At 37.8% G+C, this 24,714-nt stretch overlaps 1 protein-coding gene across 1 annotated transcript in view; it reads right to left on the bottom strand.

Moving 5' to 3' along the window:
- The window catches only part of grid1a (glutamate receptor, ionotropic, delta 1a), a 260,773-nt gene that overhangs the window by 90,984 nt on the left and 145,075 nt on the right, over positions 1-24,714 (bottom strand). The window contains exon 3 of the mRNA XM_067610467.1: positions 10,892-11,176. Coding sequence (XP_067466568.1) covers positions 10,892-11,176 — 285 coding nt within the window. The remainder of the gene's footprint in view (positions 1-10,891; positions 11,177-24,714) is intronic.

Raw genomic sequence — 24,714 nt, forward strand, 5'->3', positions numbered from 1 at the left:
GGTCACGTTTAGGGTTGCTAAAATCTGTTTAAATTCAGCAAATTGTCCAGAGACATTTTGCCCAACTACTTTTGTCACCTGATTGTTGAACAACACAGAACCATGCAAATTAGGTTTTTAAAGGTTGAGTGCCTTCTGTGTGGTCATGCAGTATTTATTCCTTCATTTCCAACTGGTAATCAACATTTGTTAATGAGGAGGATAATGGAGCAATATCTATGCCTTCTATCCCTTCTTTCCTGCTATCACAGTGATTAACATTTTCCCAATGGTTCCTGGTGAATAATAGAGAAACAGAGAAACTGTAAAAAAAAAATAATAAAAAATCTCTCTCTATATATACACACCTTTCCTTTATATTACTTTGATCTTCTCCTTCTCTCTATTCTTATGGAAAGCCAATTAATAGAAGGTCACCTGTACATTAACTTCCGGTGAAATTACCTGACAAGTTAGTTGGCAGTGTTACAGACCTTATGGCCTAAATGTAGCAGTAATTGAGATGAAGTAAAGTAACACAATAAGAAGCATGTGAAAGAGCAAGTCATTACACATTGCAGTGCTCACTGCTCTCAAAAGGCTTGTTTCATTTCCTCAGATCTGTCACCCACCCTAACCCTCACATTGGGCGTCATGCATGAATGTTTTCTTATTTTACTCTTTTATCTGCTCTTGCACAAATCAATAAGAGGAAAATAAGAAAATTCAACAACATACTCATTGGGATTCAACAAACTCTCTTAACTGCCTGATTTTGTTGTAAATCACTTATTTCAGCCTTATGAATGTCACCTGTTCATGAGGAAGTGCATGTTCATGAGATGTGATCAAATTTAGGAGTGTCGATAGTAGGGGACCTGAAACAATTAGAAAATATGAATCCAGCTACCAATGACATGTCATCAGGACAGCTCTGCACTGTGACAGGAATAAAGAGGGAATGCTTTGACATTAAGTTAGATGCTAAAAAAACGTCTTTCTAAAGCAAAGTGGTTCATGATGGGAGGCGGTCAAGGGATGTGGTAGTCACAGAGAAATTAGAGGAGAGAATATTATAGTCTACAGGTGATGTTACACTGCTGTAAGAGATGATGATACTGGACAGAGACACAGAGGCAGCTGTCGGAGTGAGAGAAGTTTCCAAAAACTATTGAAATGTAGAGGATAATATGCCAATAAAAATCATAAAATTTATCAAATCATAAAAAAAGTCTTTCAGTAAATTGGCAGCCATGATGATGAAAATATGGTGAAGAGAATATTAATTTTGCATTAAGTTTGTTTTAGTTATATATTTAATTTTTTGTTCATTTCGGTATCATGTTTAAACTCCAAATTAATTCAGATTAGTGCATTATAATTGTAAGTCAAACAATTGTTTCTCCCCTGTGAAGAAAGGCAGAGATGGCGACAGGCCTTGAACACTCGTAAATTTCGTTAGTACCTAAGAGAAAATTTTAAGTATGAGAAAACTGATGCATGCCACAAATATTCTTAAATCACTCATACGTGCTTTAAAGAATTAAACTGTTCTTAGGAGTGCTTCTTGCATGAGGCCAATTATGTATTTCAGACTCGCTACAAACTCTGCAGGAGATATCCTTTGTGTTTGTCTATGTTCAGACCCTGCCTGTGCTATAAATGCATTTTCTACATTAGGAACCACCTCCTACATGGGATCCAAAACAGTTTAATCAATCTCACACCTAATCCCAGCCTAATTCTCTCCTCGTCTAACAGAAAGCCAGTCACCACAGGGATGGCAGAGACAGATGTAGCTGCTCCACAGTCATTACTAAGTGCAGGTTAACTCACACAGGACTGCCAAGGAACCTAGTGACGTTCAAGAAAATCAACCCTTCTTTAAGATTTCCTATAATCATGCCTCACACTCCTTTTATGGTGTCCTTGTTATGATAAAATGACAAGGCAATTTTACAGAAGGTTTTGTTTGAAGATAGTCTACCCACTGTCCACTCTCCCACACAAAATCAATAACTGGCTTCCATTTCCATGCACACAGCTGTGGGTACTGTGTAAGCAAACATTTAATGGCTTTTACAAAGGCATACAGATAACATATCACAAACCTATGAAACAAGACTAAGAGTGTTAGCAGCTCAGCAACTAATGCACAGAGGAACTTTGAGCTAAATGCTAACATGCTCACAAATGCAGATTTTAAACAGGTATGCTAACATTTGCTAATTAGCATGAAGAAGCTAAGGCTGCAGCAAAGTATTTGGTGATGAACAAAGGTATTTGACAAAATGAAATTTGGACCTGATGATTGTACTACATGAAATATCTGGGATTACCAAAGTGATTACAATTCATCCTCAGTTGGACATGAATGTGTGTGCCAAATTTTCCAGCAATCCATCTGGCAGCTGGGACATTTCACTCAAACCCACAAATGAAAAACTCATGGTAGGGTTAGAAGAAAAGTCAGAGGAACACCAAGGTCAGCAAGATTCATCCTTTGGGAACCATGAATGTCTCTACTAAATTTCATAACAATCCATCAAATAGTTGAGATAAGTCAATCTGGGGAAAAACCGACTGAGTGACATTGCCATCTGTAGAAATATATGTTAGCAGTACAACAACGTTTAAGGCAGTTTTTGTAACTTAAGCTCTGATTGGTTTCAAGTGAATGTACAGGGTTTAAGTCAACTTTAATCTCTAAAATGATAGCCATCTAGTACCTGAACAGTAAGAGGTTACTCATCTTGTATTTGAGGTCTTTTCAGGACCTTACGAAAGTGTTTGAGCAAGTATGGGCGAGCTGGGTATATGGGCTGACAGGGTAGACAGTAGATGGGCATGTTGTTCCAGATTTAAAACAAAGCATGGCATGACTGACTTATTCAATTTAGAGCCATTTTGCTGAATGGTGTCTATTTAAAGACATGGTTAGTTTAAAAAACAAACAGAGAAGAGAACATGAACCTGGGTTGTGTTGGTCATGGTCAAATGTAAAAATGAAATGGAATAAAACCACATCTTTCGATTCACCGCAGGAGCTCAACCCACAACTGCTGATTCAGTCAGTGTCGTTTAAATGCAGCACAAAAGACAACAGTAAACAGTTTGTGTATGAAAGTTTCATTTGATATCTGAGCATTCTGGTTGGTTTTAGAAGAATGCCTACAATGCACAAGGGGCTGTACTGTCCTTGACGGCAAAACAAGAGTTTGCCATCAAGAAGTTTCTTTTTTAGTGGGAGAAATGAAATTCTGTGGCCTTGATATGCACTGCGTCTATTTTTTTTTTAATCATTTTCAGATAAAAAAGCTAAGGCAGTATACTACCCTTTAGCATTGTCAGAGAGCATGGTTTAAGTCAGCAACAGTCAGAAAAGAACGAAATAATGAATGAAGGATAGAAAGAAAGAAAAACAGAAGAACAGAATTATGAAAGTAAACAGACATCTAAACAAAAAAGAAAAAGCTCAGTCTTAGTAGGATTAAAGTTTTTCTTTTTTTAAATTAGCAATGAACTGTAGGATAATCATACAATTTTGTATTATCTTATTTGCATGAAGGCACAAAGGCAAAAGCACATAAGGATGTTTTGCAGTAGTAATACAATTTTGTCCTGCTTCCTAGGGAGCTATAGTAGCATAAGATTGAGGTTATTTCTATAACTTGTAAAATAAATTATGGAACACACTCTCTCACAACACAAAATTAAATTATGTGTTTAAAATTTACTATGACAAATAGAACCAGAAGAGGTGAAGCTTTAGAAGTTGTTTACATAATGCGCTTTTTATGCAACTGATGCATTGGTGGAGACTGGAATGAATTGGCTTCCCTGACACACTTCATTACACTGAGCGACACTTTGCCCCTGAGGTCAGAGAAGCCAGCTGTTAAAGCTGTAATAAAAAACAAAACTCACCCTGTGCTCTCTTACTGTGGAGGCTGGTGTTGCTCTCACCATCTAAAAACTAAATAAGTATCAAAGAAGTATGATAGATATTATAACAATCATTATTTAGATATGTGCAATACAAATGAGGTTTTGGACAACTTGTTGTGAGAAGTGCTGAAGTTTGATGCCTGACACTTCATGCAGAGATTAAAGTGGGCTGGAACGATCCAAAACTGCGTTCCAGCCCCTACGATTAATAAGTAAATAAATCTGATTGGCAGTTTCATACATAATAATGTCAAGGGAGTTCATTTTTCATGGAGAAGGGTCTGGCTGCAGCCTGTAGACCAGGGCACATGGTGTGAAGAGGCACAACATGAGCACCCAGTTAAACCCTCTGGTGTAATGCCACCTCTGACCTGTTTGTTGCAATGACAGAGTGGTGCTGTCCGTATTTCTGCTTGTTGCGGAAAGTGAAGACTGCAGAAGCAACGATTCAAAGTTTAACACTATAAAGTGTATCTGAAATATGAGATATTCATGTCTTTTTATGTTTGTGGTGAATGAAACTTTGTTCGAGCTGATATTCATCTACTGGCCTTCAGTAAGTTTGTTCCTGACGTTCATTCAGCTGTTTCTCCGTTGTTGAACCAGATGGTTGGTAAGAGACAATGTTGTTTTATCTCTGAATTTTTGTTTTGTAACGTTATTGATAATCTCTTCCCGCGATTACATTGGTCATATTAATTGGTAATAACAATAACGAACAACAACAAATGAACATACTGCTGTCTCCTGTATTTGTGATTGAAAGTAAACCAATGTAGCATTATTGTCTCTGATGTAGTCAGACAGATAAACTAATTCAGATAAACAAAGCCACGCCAGGCTTTGTCTGATAAACAGTAGACACAGGTGTGCACAATGTAACTCAGTAATATTTGAAGTGTGAGTTATATAAATGACTTGCGTGGGAATTCTGCATCTTGTTGTCTGAGCTGTCAGAAATTGATCTGGAATCTTTCCAGACTCATAATGACACAAGAACACACATGCACACTGAGATTTAGCTAAATTATTGACCTTTTACACTGAAATGTGTTATTTTCATTTCTTTTCTCTCATGCGTACACCCTACCCCCTAATCTTGTCTGCCTCCTGTCTTCTGATAACAGCTGCAGGTTCAGTAAATCCAGATTTCTTTAGTTCTGCTTTTGTCTGTCTGAAATCAGTGCAGTTCAGGTCCATTCAGCTGCTGAACTATGAGGCAGCATGTGGAGCAGCAGGACAGATTGATATGTTTGTGAATGTATTAATGTATTTTATGTGTTGTATTTTTTCCTTGGTAAAAGCAGAGTCACAGACAGCAGGATAAAGTAGCTGCAGCTAGAGCTACAGAGACAGCAGACACCTGCTCAGGCATCTCATCATCACCTCTGACCCTCAGTAATGGCCTTCATTTGGGCCTCTAATCCTCCAAGTCTGATGGCTCCAGGATGACGATAACACTGGTTGAGTACATAGTTTCAATTTAGCATCATGTTTTTTCCACAGCTGATCTGTGCTGATGAGTGCCAGTAATCTCACTGGGTTGTGCATATTTTCTTTACAGTCACAAGAGACCCAGCCTGATCTGAACTGAAAGCTTCTGTGTGGTCACAGCAAATGGATATGTCTATAACTCTGTGACATCATCAGGAGATCTGGATCAATGGACCTGATGCTGCTTGTCAAGTAAATATGCACTTGTGTTTATTTCATAGTGCAATGTTATTTTGTGTTAGTTGTTTTTAGTTAAATTTTAATGAAATGTTTATTTTGCTTGTCTATGTTTTGTCTTGTCTGTTAGCAGTGCTGACTGTGAAAGAGGATTCTCTGAAATGAGCAATATAATAACGCCACAACAGACACAACTACAAATCAACAAGGTCTCACCACTGATGTTCATTTCTTTGGTTGGGCCTCCTTTAGACCAGCGGGATCCACAAAAATATGTCAAGAAATGGGTGCTTAAAAGAAGGTCAGCTGATCACTTAGTCTGTCTGCAAAGAAAACAAGTCCACTGGTGCTCACAGGACAAATCAATTTGAGAGTCATTTTGAGGTGAGTAATTGTTCCCCGCTGGATCTTAGGGTTTCCTCACCTGCCAAATCCCACTTTAACCCCTGACTACATGCAAGTAGATGCTCTATTGTTTCTAACATCTGCCTTTATAGACTAATGTACCGTCAGAAAACTACATAGCAGCCCAGCAAAACAGAGCCTTATCACACCACATCCAGAAATCCATCACACCAAGTTAACTCCTACTCTTAATGCTCAATTAAGATGGCTTTAGTATAGCAATCATCTTTTCATAAACTTTCATGTCATAAATTCAATGTTCTTCTTCAATATGTTCATTCTGATGGTATGGTATGAGTTTTAACTATCAGATAAATATATAATGGATCAAAATGATCTTTATGATGTCTGAAGGAATCAAAAACTTCCATCTTTCTGCAGTCAGTTATATTATACGTGACACTAGACAGAGATACACAGACTGAATGCTCTGATGCTGACAGATAAGCTGCTGCTTATAGTCACAATCCATCAGCAAATCTTATTCTTGGCAGTGCTGTCAAGATTCTAATGTCCAAAATATTACTTTAACTGCTATTTAATGGTTTAATGTTTCGCTGTCTGACTGAAAGTGCATCAGCCAATGAGTGATGTTTTATCCTCATATCATATTGGTCAAACATTTTGGAACAACTCAATTTTTCTAGTTTTTATTGAAATGTAGAGTTTAATGTCTCAATGTAAACAACTGGAGATTAAATAATAAAGAAATCATGGCATCTTTTTGTTTAACAAAATCTAAATATTTAACTAATCAAAGTAACCACCTTTTGCAGAGATAACAGCACACTGTTGACTACTGTTGCAGAAGTTCCCACAAATGTGTTGCACTTGCACGTTGGTTTACTTTCAGCCTTCTGTCTATACATATGTTATATGTTCTGACATAGCCTGCATGTATGTTTTGGGTTTTTTTCTTGCCGTAGGATGAACCCCTGACCAACTAGTTGTAGACCAGTGAGTATTGCATGGCTCTGCAAAATGCTGTGGCAGACCTTTTGGTCCAGTGTGCCAATCACTCTGCACAAGTCGTTAACTCTGGATCCAGCAAAAGAGCCCCAGACCATCACGCTTCCTCCTCCATGCTTTTATACAGACAGAGGGATTGTAAGTAATCAGCAAAAGTTGGGAGACCTGTAGGAATTGTTTGCATCAACTTTCAAGGCTTAATTTACATTCATTGCTGCAGAAAAGCTGAGTTGTTGATCCCCGAAAGAGGGCTTTTTTTGTGACTGAAATTTACATTATTTTTCAGTTTTGGTAACCTAAACTTTTGTTTTACCTCTGGAAGTTAACTGCATACCTTTGTACAATTCACTGGACTGTTTAAATTTCAATAAAAACTGGAATGTGGGTGTCCTCTAACTTTTTGCTGGTGGTGTATATGGACTAATGACAAAAGCCTCACAGCATATCATAATCAGTGTCTGAATTCTTGAGGTATGGCCAAAAACCTGTTTTGTATGGTCACAGTGACCTTGACCTTTGACCACCAAATTCTAATCAGTTCATCCTTGAGTCCAAGTGGACGTTTGTGCCAAATTTGAAGAAATTCCCTCAAGGAGTTCTGCTGAGATATCGCATTCATGAGAATGGGACAGATGGACGGACGGACAACCTGAAAACATGATGCCTCCGGCCACGGTGTTTCCAGCACAGAAGCATAATAAATAAAATTTTTCCAAACCACCAAATATTATCAAACTTGAAAGGGGAGCTCGACATTTGCAACAATTCATTCCTTCAAGTAAAGGCCTTTGTTTTAACTCCATTTATAGTATTAACTAAATTGACTTAAGAAATCAATCTGTGGTCAAGCAATATCTGCCAACAGAAAAGTGCTGAAAAATCTCTAAACCTCAATTTGAATCAATCTTTTATCAAGCAGCATGTTAGTGTAATGGACCAAATGTTGTCTAATTAAATGTTTTACATTTTTCCCACCTTTCTTCCTCAGGTTAGGATTAGATAAGAAAACTTAACTAACCTACTTTGAATTGCACATTTCACACTGAAGGTAATTTACAATGAGGATAAGGGAATCTCTCATCCCATTCACTAATTCACACTGCTTTAGATAAGACACTGAGACTAAAACAACCAAAATGATGTGAGTAGTTAATATGTCAAATTAAATTAAAATGGAAAAAAGTAAAGAAATTATAGTGTAACAAGTAACAGAATCCAATTTAAAGTGCAGATCTAAAAACACCCAAAAGATGAGTAAAAAAACAATAGGCAAAATATGTGATTTTAGCGTTGATTCAAAAGAAATATGCACCTCAGATCTTTTAGAAGTCTTTTCTAGATATGTGGAACATATGCTGTTGCTGAAAGCAGCTTCACTAAGTTTGTATATAATTCTGGGAACCAGACCGGTGCCACGTGACATCATGGGTCCATAGTGTTGTATATTGTGGATAATTTTATGTATATAGCATTTTCAAAAGTAATTTAAAGTGCTTTACATAATGCATAAAAGACTGACCAACTGACACTGCCATTGTGGGTGCCTAGGGCTGGGTACTGAACTTCAAAACTTCTTGGTAAATGGTAAATGGTAAATGTGTCCATTGCACTAAGTATTAAAAAACTGTGAAATACTAAAAGCTGGCATTGAATGTCTGGTCAGATTTGTAGTCTTCTTTATTTATACATTAATCAGATTGTTCCTTGTTTCAATCAAAAATTTACCAACTTCCAACTATTTTGTTCAGGAAAAAATATTGGCTGCTGGTGTTTATATAACATCTAAGATTTGACATCTTGTAAGTAAAAGTGAGTGAATTGCTGCAGGTGTTTCTCCCTACTCACACGTGTCAAGTTTAAATTCAACATCTCTTTACACAAGTATCAACAGAGATTTGCAGTTCAGTCTCTAGGCAGTGGTGTGAGTCACTGTTATAATGTTTCAAGGCAGGCACCACAGGTATTTTGACCGTTCTGTAATGAGGATGCTAATTAGACACTAAATTCTTTAAAGAGGACCGATCATGCTTTTCCTTATTTTCAGTCATATACTGTATATGATGTTACAATGTCAGATGTTCATATTAAATGTAGCCAAAGTGTCAAATAATGAGGTAAACATATGTAGAAGTAATCCCTGTGAGCAAAAATTACTGGCTTCAGACTGCTATGAATGCTCGGTTTCCAATGTTTTTTTCTACTTTCAGCCCAAGCTAACATCGGCTTGTGACAGATTTCTTTATATGGTCATTTGCTCCACACACAGTGCGCGAGTTCACTGCTTCACTCCGCTAACATGATGTTGCTTTTCCATTGTTTTGGGGGTAGTCATGCTGAGCCATGATTGGAGTCAAGCTGGCATGCTGTGAGTGTTTTTCGATTACACACCCAGCAAAGTAAAATAAGTTGTTTACCTGTTTGATGTGTGCTGATCGTCTGCAGCTCTTCATCAAACATCTCACTGTGGCTGTCTCTGCTTGTATTATTCCTCCTTGCATTATTCCTATCTGATCCACTGAACAAATAGTTTCAAATTTCTCAATAAGTTGTTATGTGCACCAGTTTTTAGCACCGCTAAAGAAGCTCCGCTAATTCAGTGAGGGACACATTTTATTTCCTGTAAATTCCTCACAATAAAAGACTCCTGTTATTTAGTAATTTAAAAGCTTTAAATATGAAGCAGTAAAGTAGGAAATGTTGGGTTTGCATCGGCAGTAACTTAACACAACTCTGATACAGTTGCCCCTCAACACAGTCAGGTATCTTGCCAGCATGTTAGACAGCTAGTTTGTCATACAGACAGTAAGACATACAGCTAATCTGAAAGGAAGAAAGATAGAGAGTTAGCTAGTCAGACAGACAGACAAAGAGACAGACAGATAGATAGATAGATAGATAGATAGATAGATAGATAGATAGATAGATAGATAGATGGTGCTAAACCTGATCCTCTTCCAATAGGGTTTTTTTAATCGATCCAGGTCAATACTGACTGTGCACTTTCTACAAAGAGTGCTAATGTCAGAAACAAATCCAAGGACAGATCTTTGTAAATGTGAAACATCATGCCACATGGAGCTATGTCACTGGGTGCAGTGTCTTAACTGTGGGGTGGAAACTTGGAGGGGGTGGCTGTTGGGGTGGCTGTATTTCCTGAAGGGTTTGCTTTATCAACTCACTATATCAACTGTAGCTTCCACTGTACAGAAAAAAAACAGATTTACACTCTCTTTTAGATTGCACTCTTCCAAGTAGTAAAAAATTAGCCAGCAGTGGCAAAGTATCATCTGAGGAATGCCAATGCAGCAATATACTCTCTTCATCTTTCCACCCTTGTACTGCTTTGCCAATCACTGCTCCACTCCACCACTGCTCTATCCACAGTCATTTGCCTTTTGCCAAATGTGGGTCAAGAAAGGTCTGGTCCACAGAGCATCGTGATGAGAATAAATAAACTGAAATGGAGAACATCTGAGAATATATAAAATACTGTTGGGACACACCCTCTATCTCTGGTGCCACAAATGAGCCAATTAGGCTCTGACTTGTCTCTTCATGAGGATGCTACTAATAGTGAATGCAGTGATGAGATCTTGTTTTCCCCTACAAACTTTACTGAACTTTGATTTATTTTTTAACAGTGTGCACATACTGTACAGTATGTATGTGTGTGTTAGTATGTCTGCGTGGGAGTGGTGATGTTCTTTCATCTTAGTTCTAACTCAGTGTATTCTTCCCAGCGTATGAATTCTTAGTGTTAATATGGCTTTACTTCAGTTGCAGCGTGATCTCCCCCTCACTTTGGAGATGGTTTTGGAGCATTTACATTTAAGTGAAAAAGCTGAAATCATCTTACATACAAATGTCTTGTTTATAAGATACATTTGGCCATCAAACGCTCACATTCGTCCCAACTCACCGTAGTCACTCTCATAAAAGATGATGAACTTCTGCCAGTGCAATTCAGAGACAAGGGTGAGCAGGACGTCATTGATTCGAACAGGTGGACGAGCAGCCAGGGTGTAGCTCTCTCCATCTGGGCTGGGGTTGAGCTGGCAGGCAGTGCGGGGTGCACCGTCCCCGTTCCTCTGGATGAAGAGATGGGGGATGTGCATTGCATCCGTCAGAGACTGCAGGGCACTCGCGGCTGCGCAGCCCGTGGATGTGACCAAAGCGAGGATCCCTTGGTTCATCAACTCACATGCTGTACAGAGAAAAGAAAAAATAAAGAGGTGGATGAAAAGGAGGGAACATAAAAGAAGAAGAAGTGCAATTTGGGAAAAGATGCGGCGTGGAGAAGGAAATAAGGACAGAAAATAAAGGGGTAAAGGAGAAAAAAGAAATGGTGCATGTACATGATACAACGGGGTCAGGAAAAGAGAAAGAACGAGATAAAACATAGTTAGATATGCTTTCCAAGTCAATTCAAAATGTAATCAATTTCAACAAGATTTTCATTTCAAAAATCATTTTTTCAGCTTTTAAGAGCACTGTACATTATTTAAGAAAGTGTGCTCAGCTGGGCTTAAGAATTCAAGATGGTTCTTTGTGTATCCTACTTAGGATTATGTCTGAGCCTCTGCAGTTGAAAACAGATCACAGAAAGGAAGGGGTTGGTACTGAAGTTGTATTATAATGTGTAGATGAGAGATTCAGTGGGGGGCATCCTCTGATCTTTGTCCCCAGACAAAAACGAGACAGCTGATTAAAATGAAAATGCTTGCCTAAGTTAATAGTCACTTGGAAACAGTAGATGAATCAGAAAGTTATGTGAGCCAGTGTCGTACTTTACAAAAACACAGAACAGAGGTGGCCAACTGAGAGCACGGAATCTATCAAAAATAAAAATCAGGAATATTCTATCTGGGTACAGACACTTAGACGCAAAATTATGACTACCATGAGGATGAAATAAATATTGTCCTCACACCCTTCAATCTTTCTCTCTTTTTCACCTACACATGGAGAAAATCACCAGCACAGATAAAGACTGCAGACACATGCTTGTAGTGCATGGTGGACCACAAGTGTCACAGAAATAGCATTTCATTAATTAATAACTAATTGTACAACAATGCAGGAATTAATAAATTGGTTTACAAATTGATTATTTAATCCATAAATAAATGGACTAAATTACAAAGCAACTAATTATTTGATATTTTAATGGGCAATAAAATGAGGAATTATAAAAAGCATTTACAAATGAAATAATTATCCGTCAATAAATCGTTCAAATTAAAAAAGGATTTACAAATACAAAATAGTCAATAAGTACATCATATAAAAATACATTACTGAATTCCCGAATAAATAATGGCATTCCAATATCAATTTGAAAATGCAGTTTAAATAGAGAAATAAATAACTGAATTTGTAAACTGAGTTAAGAATACAGCTTTTAATTGGGCATTTAAAAGGGCAACTCCCTTTCCCATTTGCATTTCCTTTTCCTAATAGCTAATCGATTTGCTGAGTCATTTAGCTTCTCCATTTAGCCTCTGCATATAGCCCATGGATTTATAAAGAGAATTGGATACAGTGTTGGAGGGGGGCTCTGTTCATTCCTACGAAATTGCTCAGTGGTGCATGAAACCAAAAAAGCCACTTCCAGCTGTAAAGAAATACACGGATCAAAACATACTGTGCATACTCTATGGGCCCAATGCGCCCATAGAGCATGCTCAGTAGAGACTTCCGTCAGCCGAGACTACTAACTTCCGATTTAGCCCTCTGGCTAACTTGAATGGGGATAAAGTGATTCAATTGTGCGGCTCTTATGTGATTGGACCGAATGGATCAAATTCTGATAGTGAAAAAAATTGTTTCGCAGTGATTGTGACACTCAAACAAATATATTCGCTGATTTACAGACGTCTCCTTCACGGTATAAGTCTATGGGAAAAAGTCTTTTTGGGCCTGCCCTCCTGTGACCGGCTTCCAGTTTTCATAAGAAAAGCTCTGTTGTGTTCCGTAAGTACAGGCTGTCACATTATGTCGGTGGTTTGATTGTTTGTAGTGAATCTTGGGTTATATTCTTACAAATGTGGGCTAGCTATGTTGTATGTATGTAAATAACATAGGTCTAATTGATGATTAACGCCAATCATGAATTTGTAATCTGAAATGAAGGAATGGAGACATTAGCTAGCTAGTGCTAGCTCTCCTGAATCTGCCACACATCATCTCAGTACAGAACAAAAACTAACATGATGTCAAATACCAGCATCATAACTCTCTGGAAGGCCACCATCTGTTCTTTTTCTTAATGTGCAATAATTGTTGGAGTGCTGTAAATAAATGTTGTAAATAATGTAATATCTCTCAGACCTTGCTACTCTCTTTTCATTTCCTCTTTTACTTATTTTTTTTAAAACATTAATTGTACAAGAATTCCAATGTGCATGTACCCTGTGCCTGTGCAAATGGCAATAAAATCTCTTGAACCTTGAGCTGATTGATGGAGAAATTCAATTGAAGGTATTAGACTTTGTGCTGTGGACACTGAATGACTGAAATGCTGAACATCACACCAGGCTCTGTCAAACACCTACAGAAGGATCATGCCCTTATAATTTCAGCATAAACAGCTGAGCATATTGTACAAAACAGCAATTAAATGTTCTCTCACTGCATTCCAAGATACCACTTAATTATGTAGTCTATTTCAGTGTTGGAAACATTTTGTACAAAGCACAGGACTGCAGTCTAAGACCATATCGTATGGTAAGAACTCTATATTGAGCATTTTGAGAAGCAAAGTATGCACTGCACAACATGAACATATAAAAAAATACAGGTAAGATACCATAAAGTGAAATCCATCATGACACCAGAAGAGGTGTGAAAGAGGAGGTGAAGAAAAAGAAGACTGGCAGTGGAGAAAAGGCATTAGGGATGGGGCGAAAGGCCTGAGAAGGAGGGGTGAGGAGGGGGAGAAAAGAAGGGATGATGAGAGGGGGTATTCAGTGAATGAAGCCATACCGGGAAAGGCTTGCATATGTAGTATATGTGTGTGTGTGTGTGTGAGTGAATGTATGGCAGAAGGGGAGGACTATTAATGAGACAAATGACGATTTCATCTGCTGACTGCAAGCACAGGACTACATTAAGGCACTGTAAATCATGAGTAAAGGGGCAACTAAATAACATTCTGAGGAGGAGCAGGAAGGTAGGAATGTCAGACAGCTGAGGTACAGAGAGAGAGATGCACTGTAGTTATTCTAGTGGAAGTAGGGCTAGGAAGAGAAAGCAGAATGAGAGGAAAAGGGTGCAAGGGAAATAAAGGAATTATTTGTAGCTTTTTGCATGAATGCTTAGGAGAGTGCAGGAGAGAGAATGCTTTTCTCCACAGAAAGAAGTGTGTTACTGTTTGTGTGTGAGACAGAAAAAGAGACTCACATGGACACTCACATGTGCAACAGGGCACTTGGCCAATATGTAAGAGTGCAACATGAAACGCTAATACTCTGGTCAGTAGGAGGTCATGTGACTGACTAATACAAATCTAGGCAAGGCAAGACAAGGCAAATTTATATAGCACATTTCATACCCAAAGGCAACCCAAAGTGCTTTACAGAGTACACAGGCGAAAGCACGAGAAAACAAATGATAAAAACAATAAAAGCAAGCAAGCAATAGCACACAGAATAAAAACAATAAAAGCAAAAAAGCAAAATCACACAGGATAAAAACAATAACGCCAATGAGAAAATCATTTTGATTTAAATGAAAATTTATTAAAAGCAATGGTAAACAGGTAGGTCTTTAGCTTGGAACTCTGGGAACAACCAGTAATCCAGAACCAGCTGACCTGAGAGATCTGCAGGGTTCGCACTGAGTCAGGAGATCTGATATGTATCTTGGACCTAAACTGTTCAGTGATTTATGGACAAGCAATAATATTTTGAAGTAGATTCTCTGAGAAACTGGAAGCCAATGTAGTGATCTGAGAGCTGGAGTTATATGCTGAGCTTTTTTGGTCCTTGTTACAACCCTGGCTGCAGCATTCTGGATCAGCTGAATCTGTCTGATCACTGTCTTAGATAGACCTGTGAACAGTCCATTGCTGTATTCCAGCCTGCTAGAGATAAAGGCATGTACAAGTTTCTCTAGATCATGTTTTGACATCAAGTCTCTGATCCTTGTGATATTTTAAGGTGGTAGAAGGCTGATTTTGTTGTTGATTTAAAGTGACTACTGAAATTTAGGTCTAAATACAGGATAACACCGAGGTTTCTAGCTTGATTTTTATTCCTTAAGGATAGACTGTTAAGGTGAGCACAGAATTTAAGTCTTTCTTCATTGGCCCCAAAAACAATGACTTCAGTTTTGTCCTCATTTAACTGGAGAAAATTTTGGAACATCCAAATACTAATTTGTTTAATGTACTGTCCCGGGGAGTCTATTGAACTTTACTCATTTGGTGACACAGCTATATATTTGCGTGTCATCTGCATACATGTGATATGAAAACATAAAGTTTTGAATAATTTCAGCCAATGGGAGCATGTTAAGATTCAACAACAGAGGTCCAAGAATTGACCCTTGAGACCCTTCAAATGTTGTTGGGAGACACTCTGATGTACAGCTACGAATTGATACAAAATAGTCTCTGTCTTGAACATAGCACTTGAACCGATTCAGGACCATGTTAGATAGACCAAGCCAGTATTCAAGTCTGTCGATTAATATATTGTGATCAACCTTATCAAATGCAGCAGTAAGGTTAAATAACACAAGGACAGACTCTTTACCAGAATCTATGCTGAGGTTAATGTCATTCAGAACCTTGATAAGAGCAGTCTCGATACTGTGGTGGGGCCTAAACCCACACTGGAAAATGTCAAAGTAGTTATGTACTGCCAGAAAATTGCTGAGTTGTCTAAAGGCAAATTTCTCAATAATTTTTCTAACAATTGACAGGTTGGACATGGGCCTGAAGTTGTTTAGTACTGATGCATTAGATTAGCTTTTTTTTTTTTAAAGTGGCTTGATTACTTCAGTTTTCAGGGCGTTGGGCTTAGACCCCTGAAAGCAGTGAACTATTGACTATTTGTAATACATCTGTTGCCAGGCAACTAAAAACCTTTTTTAAAAAATCTGTAAGCAGAGAATAGAGGCCACACGTTGAGGGTTTGAGATGTAAAACAATTTTCAGAGTTGTGAGGTTCATGACATCAAAATGAGTCATCTTTACCAGATTAGTTCTAGTTGATTGGTGAGGCGTGTTATCTAAATTAAGTGAGGAAGCACTGATAGGTGGCCTAATTTTAAAAAAAAAAATTCTGTGAAAAAAAAAAGTCATTACACGACTTGTAGAATGGAATTCAGGAGATATCCAGAAGTGAAAGTGCCAGAAGTGACTTTGACTAAGTTATGCAATTTCCTCAATGACATTTAAGAATTTAGAATTAAAATTGTCTAGAAGGTCATCCACTGATCTTCACAAAGAGGAGGTTATCATGGAGATTGCCTGAGAAAATGCTATGCTACTGTATTCACTGATATATCATTTTTTGACTATTTCAGACCTAATGCAAGTGTCCACTATGACAATCATATCAAACAAAACACAGGAATGATCTGATAAGGCAGCATCAAGGACCATGACAATGGACCTTTGGAGATAACCAGGTCCAATATATGGCCTTTGTTGTGAGTAGGCTCTTTTACATGCTGAGAGAGTCCAAAATTTCCAAGGATAAAGGAAAGTTCTTGAACATTCCTATCATTTGGGTTATCAACATGAATATTAAAATCATTAGTAATAATCACATCAAAGTCAGTTACAATAATGGAAAGCAATTCTGCAAAGTCATCAAAAAAATGTAGCTGAATATTTCAGTGGCCTATAGATATTTAATAAAATAGTTTTAACACTGCTATTTAGTATAACAGATATCTGTTTACAAAAGAGCACATCTTTGAATATAACGGCTACTCCACCTCCTCAAGAGAGTTAAAGTTAGGGGGTGCTGACTCAATAAGAGCAGTTGCCCTGTTGTTATCATCCAACAATGTTTCAGTTAAAAACATAACATCAAGTTTATGATCTGTAATAAAATCATTCATCCGAAGCCAAATGAACTGTGTCAGGGTCAGGTTCAGAGATTATTGTCTGTTGGCAAGGAATAACAATTAGGTTTGATAAATGTGCAAACTTATTTTCAATGACATATGATCAGGGCCGATCTCACCCCGGGGAGTGTTGTTTTGAGGTCTGTCTGGTTCAGACGATGTAGGGGCAAGCTCCAGTACAGGTCCAGCAGATGGGTTCTGGGGGGTCAGGAGCCACCCGGGTTTCCTCCGGTGAGAGCAGACACTTATTGTGGGCTTGGAGTTAACTGTAGCCTTGGGCTTGGCGGATACCGCTGACAGGGAAGCCCTTTCTGCAGCTGCTGGAGAGGGGTGGGCCATTTCCAGATTGGCACCTGAGTCAGAGGACAAGCATCCATTTGGAGTTGGCGAAGGTGGACATCCCAAGTTTTCCAAAGCTTGGAACTTGTTTTCAAGTTGCAAGACTTCAGGGGTGTAGGGTCGAATAGCGAATGAGCCACGGGACCCTCTGTCCTTCACCTGTTCCAAGGCTTGAGTACGGATTGAGTGGAGCAGGTTTGAAATTATGGTTTCGCTCCCAGGCTTGGCCAGATGTCTTCCCTCAGGTGTGAAATGCACGCAGAGGCTAGCTCACCACCAGCTGCCATTGAGCCCAACCATGGCAGAGTTCATTGAAAAAGGAAGTCAATCTTTATTCCCACAGACCAGAGAGATAGAGGAAAACCCCAGGATCAACTTATCCTTCTCCTCAAGTTTGTTTTTCAGGCAAGTAATGTCTGATTTCAGCTCAGAGATGGTAAATTCACAGGAGCCACACAGCGCCATGCTGAATGTAGTTTAGGGAGGAATCCTGGCTGCTAACTTAGCCACTTGGCTAAAAATAAGTAGCTCTATCAGGTGATCGATTCACCCTATCATTAAAATACCTGTAGTGGATAAAAGTAGATGTAGATGAAAACAAGTAAAATCAGAAATTTGCATAAGAAAATGCCTTAAAAACCATTTAAAAAGTAGGTTTTTTCGGCGTTCGAACCAGTCAGGAACCGAAAGTCAGTAATGCCACTAGATGCCTCTAGAGCATGCTTTCACACTGATACCATGTCTAAATGTGTCAGTTGGTAACAATAAACTATGTACTGCGCACTGAAAACAGAGACAGTCTGTTTCTGAGAATTGCTGGTTCTCTATTAACAACTCATTACAAACTTTGCAGGGTTGGATGGTGTTATTGCTGTCTGGATTCCAGGTCAAAGGTCCTCGCTGTAATATTTTTTAAACAGAAATATATCAGAGCTAAAATGATTAATCAATGAATCACTTAGGTATAGTGTGTATAATTTAGTGGTGTCTAGCGGAAAAGATTTGGCAGAAATTAAGAATACAATATTCATAAGTATGTTTTAATTAGTGCATAATCTCCTGAAAATAAGAATCATTATGTTTTCATTACCTTAGAATGACCTCTTTATATCCACACAGGGAATGAGTCCTCTTCCATGGAACCTGCCATGTTGTACCACCATGCTTCTACAGTAGCCCAGAACAGACAAACCAAACACTGGCTCTACAGAGGGCCTTTACATTTTTTGCAAGTTTTGCAGCCACTGTTGGCTCTCTCTCGCTAGATGCCCCTAATCCTACACACTTGTCTTTTAAGAATTAATCAGCCGCTATTTTGATAATTGACAAATCATCACAGTTATTTAATTAATCAAAAAAGGCAAATATTGCAGTTAAGGCTGCTTGAATGTGAATATTTGCTGCTTTTCTGTGTTTTATTATTTTATTATTTTAAAACAACTGAATCTCTTTGGATTATAGCACCGTTAGTGCTCAAAGTCAATTTTGACTTTTGACATTTCATAGACTTGCAGCCCTAAAATATATCAAGTTCACATCAATTGTGATATATTGTCATAACTCCTCCAATCAAACTAATCAAAGACTGTGGTTGAAATGATTTGCAACCATTATTTTGTGTCTGTTAATGCTAGTGTTTCCAAAATTACTGCAGTACCACATTTATCATTTATTTCACTTGGTCCATCATATGTCAGAGCATGAAACTCAGAAAGATTTACCTTCATTTGTGCAGAAAGACCAACGGCCCAACATATTTTTTCCCTTTATGATCCGTATCCCCTACCCCCTGTCCCTTAGCCACTTTTAGCTGACTGTGGCTAAAGTGCGTCTGCAGCCATTTTGGCTTCATAATGGACACTCTGGGCCCATTATACAGCAGACAGCACACTGACAGGAGGGAGGAGGGCTCTGCAGTCATTGGCAAGGATGATAATGGTGGAATAATGACCCTTAAATGTTCCCCCTGAAGTGGACAGGGGCCATCACTCATTTCCTGCTAGTTATCTGACATCTAATGTCAGTATATAACAGGAGATTTATACATACTCCTTAAAAGAATAGCTTCCTATGCCAATATAATTCATATGAGGTATCTTCACACAATGCAGTTAGTTATTACAATTCTATTTATTTGGACTAATTCCACAAATTTTTAGACTACATGTATAGACTGTGTATATGGATGGAAATGGGTGAATGGATGGAGGGATGGAAGGAGTTAAAACAGTCTACAAGTCCACTGTAATCAAAGGAGTTACAATAGGGAGAAGCGAACAACAGCTGCTTTCTTTGGAAATTGAGATTTACTAATCTATGAAGCCCAGTGTGGAGAAGCAGTCATTTTCTTCTTGGTAATGGTACGGTTGATCGATGGATGATGAATTCAGTGAAGGTGAATGAATTTTTAAACACGACTAATCAACACTGCATATCTTTAAAACCCTGATGCAATTACCATCACAATGTGATCATGGATTTTAGCTAAAGTGTCAGCAAATTCAGGGTCCAAATCAGGAAAGAGGGTGGGAAAGTGTAGCAGAATATTTCATGTTCCTACACTCATGATTGAAACTGTTATAAAAAGGCATCTGCCATGTAGATTAGGACTGATCAACTAAAGCACACAGCATTTTTCTGTGAAGTTCTCATCTCATCAGACCGATTCAATTATGCATAAATGGTCGAGGGAAGATTATGAGCAAGACACCAGGCTGAAAGAAGACATTTCAGATTTGCCCATGAAAACAGGATGCCATCAATGTCTTGCCCTCATTTTACCAATGTAATATGAAGGGATGTAACAAACCACCACTCCATTGCTGTGGTGAATACTGCATAAATTGGGGCTGTCTCGGTGATTTCACAGTCTAAATAAGACAGTCTCATTTAGTTTGCTCTGACTCAGAGCACAATCCTGGGACTCAAAGGAGAGAGTCACCACTGAGATAAATGCTGTGATGTTGTCAACACCACTCTACCCTGCAGTGACAATAGTGTAACTCTGATCTAATTGAGACAGCTTGTAATATGTGATGCAGAATGAAATGTATTATTTGTATTCATCAGGGGCAGTTTCAAAGGCACACAAACCCCCCCTATTTTTTTTTTTACTTTGACTGTATTATAATCCTCAACATGAGCTCTAATTTTTATATGAGCACCTACTTATTCCCTCCAAATATGTGATTATAAGATAAGACATTATGCCTCATATTGTACAATATAATGTAAATAATATAATTTAGATGATTAATTCAATATCTGACTGTAATCTTTCTGCAAAAATACTGTTGCATAACTCTGCATATTAAATATGCTATTGCATTTGACCTCAAATTGTTCCGATGTTTGAGCCAAGCAAAGATTGCAAAGGAAATTAAGATAGACCATACAATTACACAGATCAAACACTGACAGCGTGTAAATGCTGGATCATATTCCTCCTCTTTTCAGCACAAATTACTGATTACAATATAAAGTGCTTAGATTGAGATACCCTACCACTAAATTAGTCACTGATGGTTTTTAAACATTCGGTGGGGAAAACTGGCACATTGTGTAAGAGTTTTAAATGATCCATATCACGTTCAGCTAAGAGGAGACTGGATGTTGTGTCATTTCCTCATTATGAATGGGCTCTTCCACTCTGCTTTTGGCAGCTTCCCACAATATAATAGCTCTTCACCACACAGAAGCTAAAAATGGAAGAGAACAGTATTATATGGCATCTGGACCACTGCTTAGTTCAACATTTAAGAGTACGGCAACATTGTATCTCCAGTAAAAGTAAATCATGTCTCCATCGCACTCTTTCATCCACTCACTCAATCTAGTCTTGCTTTCTCTTGTGGGAAGATAAACATCCATGGCCCTTTCCCCATGCTTGCACTCCTGCTGCCAGACTAAGATAAGGGTACATATTCCCGTCAATACTATTGATGCCAAGACTGCACATATCAACTGAACTGTGATGGAGTATTTCACACCTGTAAATTATACCCTCCAGACAACAGAGAGGTAGAACAGCAGAAATGGACTTAGTACAGAAGATACTGTTTATATACAGGGAGTGGATACCATAACAACAGTACATACATATATAGTACTGCACAGCACAATGCAATGCAATGCAGTAGCGCTGCAATAAATATTGCTTTTGTTAAGCTTGAAAGTTCAATATCTTTTTTGTCCACGGGGTGGACAAGAAGTCCACACCACCATTAGAATGTGTTCATTACAAACAACATTACTGGAGTGTTCCTAATATTTTGCTCACTTTATGTATATTAGTGGGCTGGACAAAATATCAGGAACACTTTTCAATATAATGCACTACTAATGCAGTACATCACCACCACCCAATACACATGAACACATGAACATAAAATAGAATTATGACCTTTATGACAATTTCAATGAAAACTGAAAGTGTATAAGCTTCATAAAAGTGGAATTTATGGCAGAGCTGTTATATTTGATGGCATTAGATTGCACAGATGTTCCTAATAAAGTGCTCATGAGTGTATTAGCTAACGTTAGCTTAGCCCCAGTTCATTCTTTGTGTACGTCACAGACGAGCCACAGAGCTAATCATCCGTTTCTTTAGAAACTACACTGCATCCCAGCAACTTCATAATATGGTCCCTTGTGATCGGTCCTTGACATTTTGGCTGAATAAAATTGTCAGCACCATGTGTAATATGAACATAGTATGGTCTGTGTAGTTGTGTGTAGTTTGTGAAGGTTTGTTCATCTCCACAGAATCCCTGCACTGAAAATGGTCAGGAATGTGTCCTAAAAGTCTTTGCTTCAACATCAATGAAAAGCCTGATACCCACACAAAGGAGTACTTGGTAAGTTGCATTGTAGAGTATGAGCTATAGCCTAACCAAACATTTTTGATGAGAATCATGACAACATAGATATGTATGGAATGGGACATTTTACAATGTGAAAATTAACTTGTTTGTGTTTTCTTGTTAACAATCTATGTAATCATGTATGTATAATTTTTTTCTTAAGTAGCTCAAACATCATTGTGTAGCGTCCATGCTCACGCTTGCAAGGAGATGGCCTCTACTGCATAATAAATCTCAAATAACTGTAGGTGTGCTGAAATGTCAGCTTGGGTCTTTGCAAATGTTTATTCTTGTTTGCTGCCTACAGCTCAAACATGTCCTTGGAATTTCTGCACTCCCATTTTTTACTGGTGTATGAGCAAGGCACTTCTTCAGGCAAGGTCTATTAAGACCTGTTACCACTTGTGTCCATTTTATTGTATGGGTTGTACTTAATTGATTTGGCCAATGCTGATGGTGCAAGTCCATATCTTCCATGTTCTAGTCAGAGATGAAACAATAAGTTGATTCACTGCATTAGTTGAATGACCAAAGTAATTGGCAACTATTTTGATAATATTGTTTTTAAGTCATTTGCAAGCAGAAATAGAAAACATTACTTGTTTACAGCTTCTCAAATGTGAAAATCTGCTCATTTTTTGTTTTTATATCTTTGTAAATTCAGCATCTTTTGGTTTTGGACTGTTGTCTTCAAATTTTGTTTTGTCCAAATGTCTCATTGGGCTTTGGGAAATTCTTATGATCACTTTTACCATAATATGACAATTTATAGACATTTGAGAAATCAATTAGAGAACAGATTCTAATTAATACTTTGTTTTTCTTCCATTTTGAGGATATTGATCAAGGAGAGAAATGGAGAAAATGGTTTGCAGAGTCTACCTCATTTGATACGATGGAGCAGAGCCGACAGATCCCCTAAGGATGTTGGCTTCATAATTTAGAAGGTAGATTTGGTGAACAATCTTGTGTGGCATATGGGTGTGTCTGAAATACACATTTGAATTTCTTCAAAAAATTTTTTCTCCATTTTGATTGATGGAGTTGGATGGCAACAGGCTTTCCACAAAGATGCAGGTCCTCAAAAACAGACGACATGAATCATTTCACCTTCAATCAATGAGACTGTGAACCTTGGGTTAGGTTCAGTGAACAATTGTAAACTGAGTATCTTTGGACTCTTCATTGGACCAAAAAAGCAATTTCAACAGTTTCAGATGATTGTTTCCAGTTTCTCAGTTCTGAGCATTTGCGGATGTTATATCACAGCAAACTGAACACCCTCAGATTTTGGACTGCTTACTAGATGAAAGAAGGTGTCTAAAGACAAAATATTTATGGATTTTTATCCCTCAACCAAACTGCCAAGTATTTGCTGGTTGTAATTTGTTAGTGCTTGCAGCTGTCTGTTTTCATATCACTACAAACTGAGAATTTTGGACTGCTGGCCCCACAAAAAAGATTTCAGAAGACAGAGTGGTGTTTCTCATTTGTTCGCATTTGCTGATATTTCTGTTATGTCACTGCAAACTGAGACAAAAAACTACCTGAAGACAAAACATTAGTCAATTCTGACCATTCATATCATCTGAGCCCTATCTGCTAAAAAATTGCAGTTACTAATTTGTAAGTATTTGCTCATATTTCTGTTTTGTCTCTGCAAACTGAGCATTTTTGCATGTTGGACTGCTGTCTAGATAAATGATCTCTAAACACAAAATATTGGCCTTTTGTATGACTTTTGTTATTCATCGACCAAAACTGCCAAACATTGTCTGTAATTTGTTACTCATTGCAGTTGCCTGTATTCATATTACTGTAAACTGAGCGCATGTGCATTTTGGACTGCTTGTTTTGACAGAGAAAATAACCATAGCTCAGTTTTGACCACTGGCTGATGTTTGAATGCACAAAAATGTCAATTTGATCAAACTAGGCTCTAGTGATTCTCGACTTTATAAAGAATAAATTATCAAGGCAATGCACTGAAGTATTAAAAGTATGTATCTGTTTTAAGTATTGGTAAATTTGCATTTGCTTCCTTGGTTTCATAATGTATTATGGTAGATATTTTTTCATTTTTGTGAAGAACATTCCTCAACCTTTTCTAACTTGACACAGTTAAATAAAGTCAGTTGAAGTACAACTACTTAAGTTGTATTTATTTCTCTCACTCACCTTGAAATCGCATGTAATGTTCAGTCATGTTTAACACAATCAACAAAATCCTACAATGTTAATACAACTCAGCTGCATTTGGTAAATTTAACATAACTGTGTTTAGTAAATCAAACCTAAATGTCTTCAGTAAATTCAACATTAGTGTGTTAACTTAATTCCACATAACTGAATGGTGTAGCATTTAATTAATATAGTTTGATGAGATTAGTTATGTGGGGTCAGTTGACATAACTAAATTAAATAAAAGTAACATTTTATTTCTCAGAGTGAGGGGACATTT

The sequence above is a fragment of the Thunnus thynnus genome, chromosome 14, assembly GCF_963924715.1.
Source record: "Thunnus thynnus chromosome 14, fThuThy2.1, whole genome shotgun sequence".
In the NCBI taxonomy this organism is placed as follows: Eukaryota; Metazoa; Chordata; class Actinopteri; order Scombriformes; family Scombridae; genus Thunnus; species Thunnus thynnus.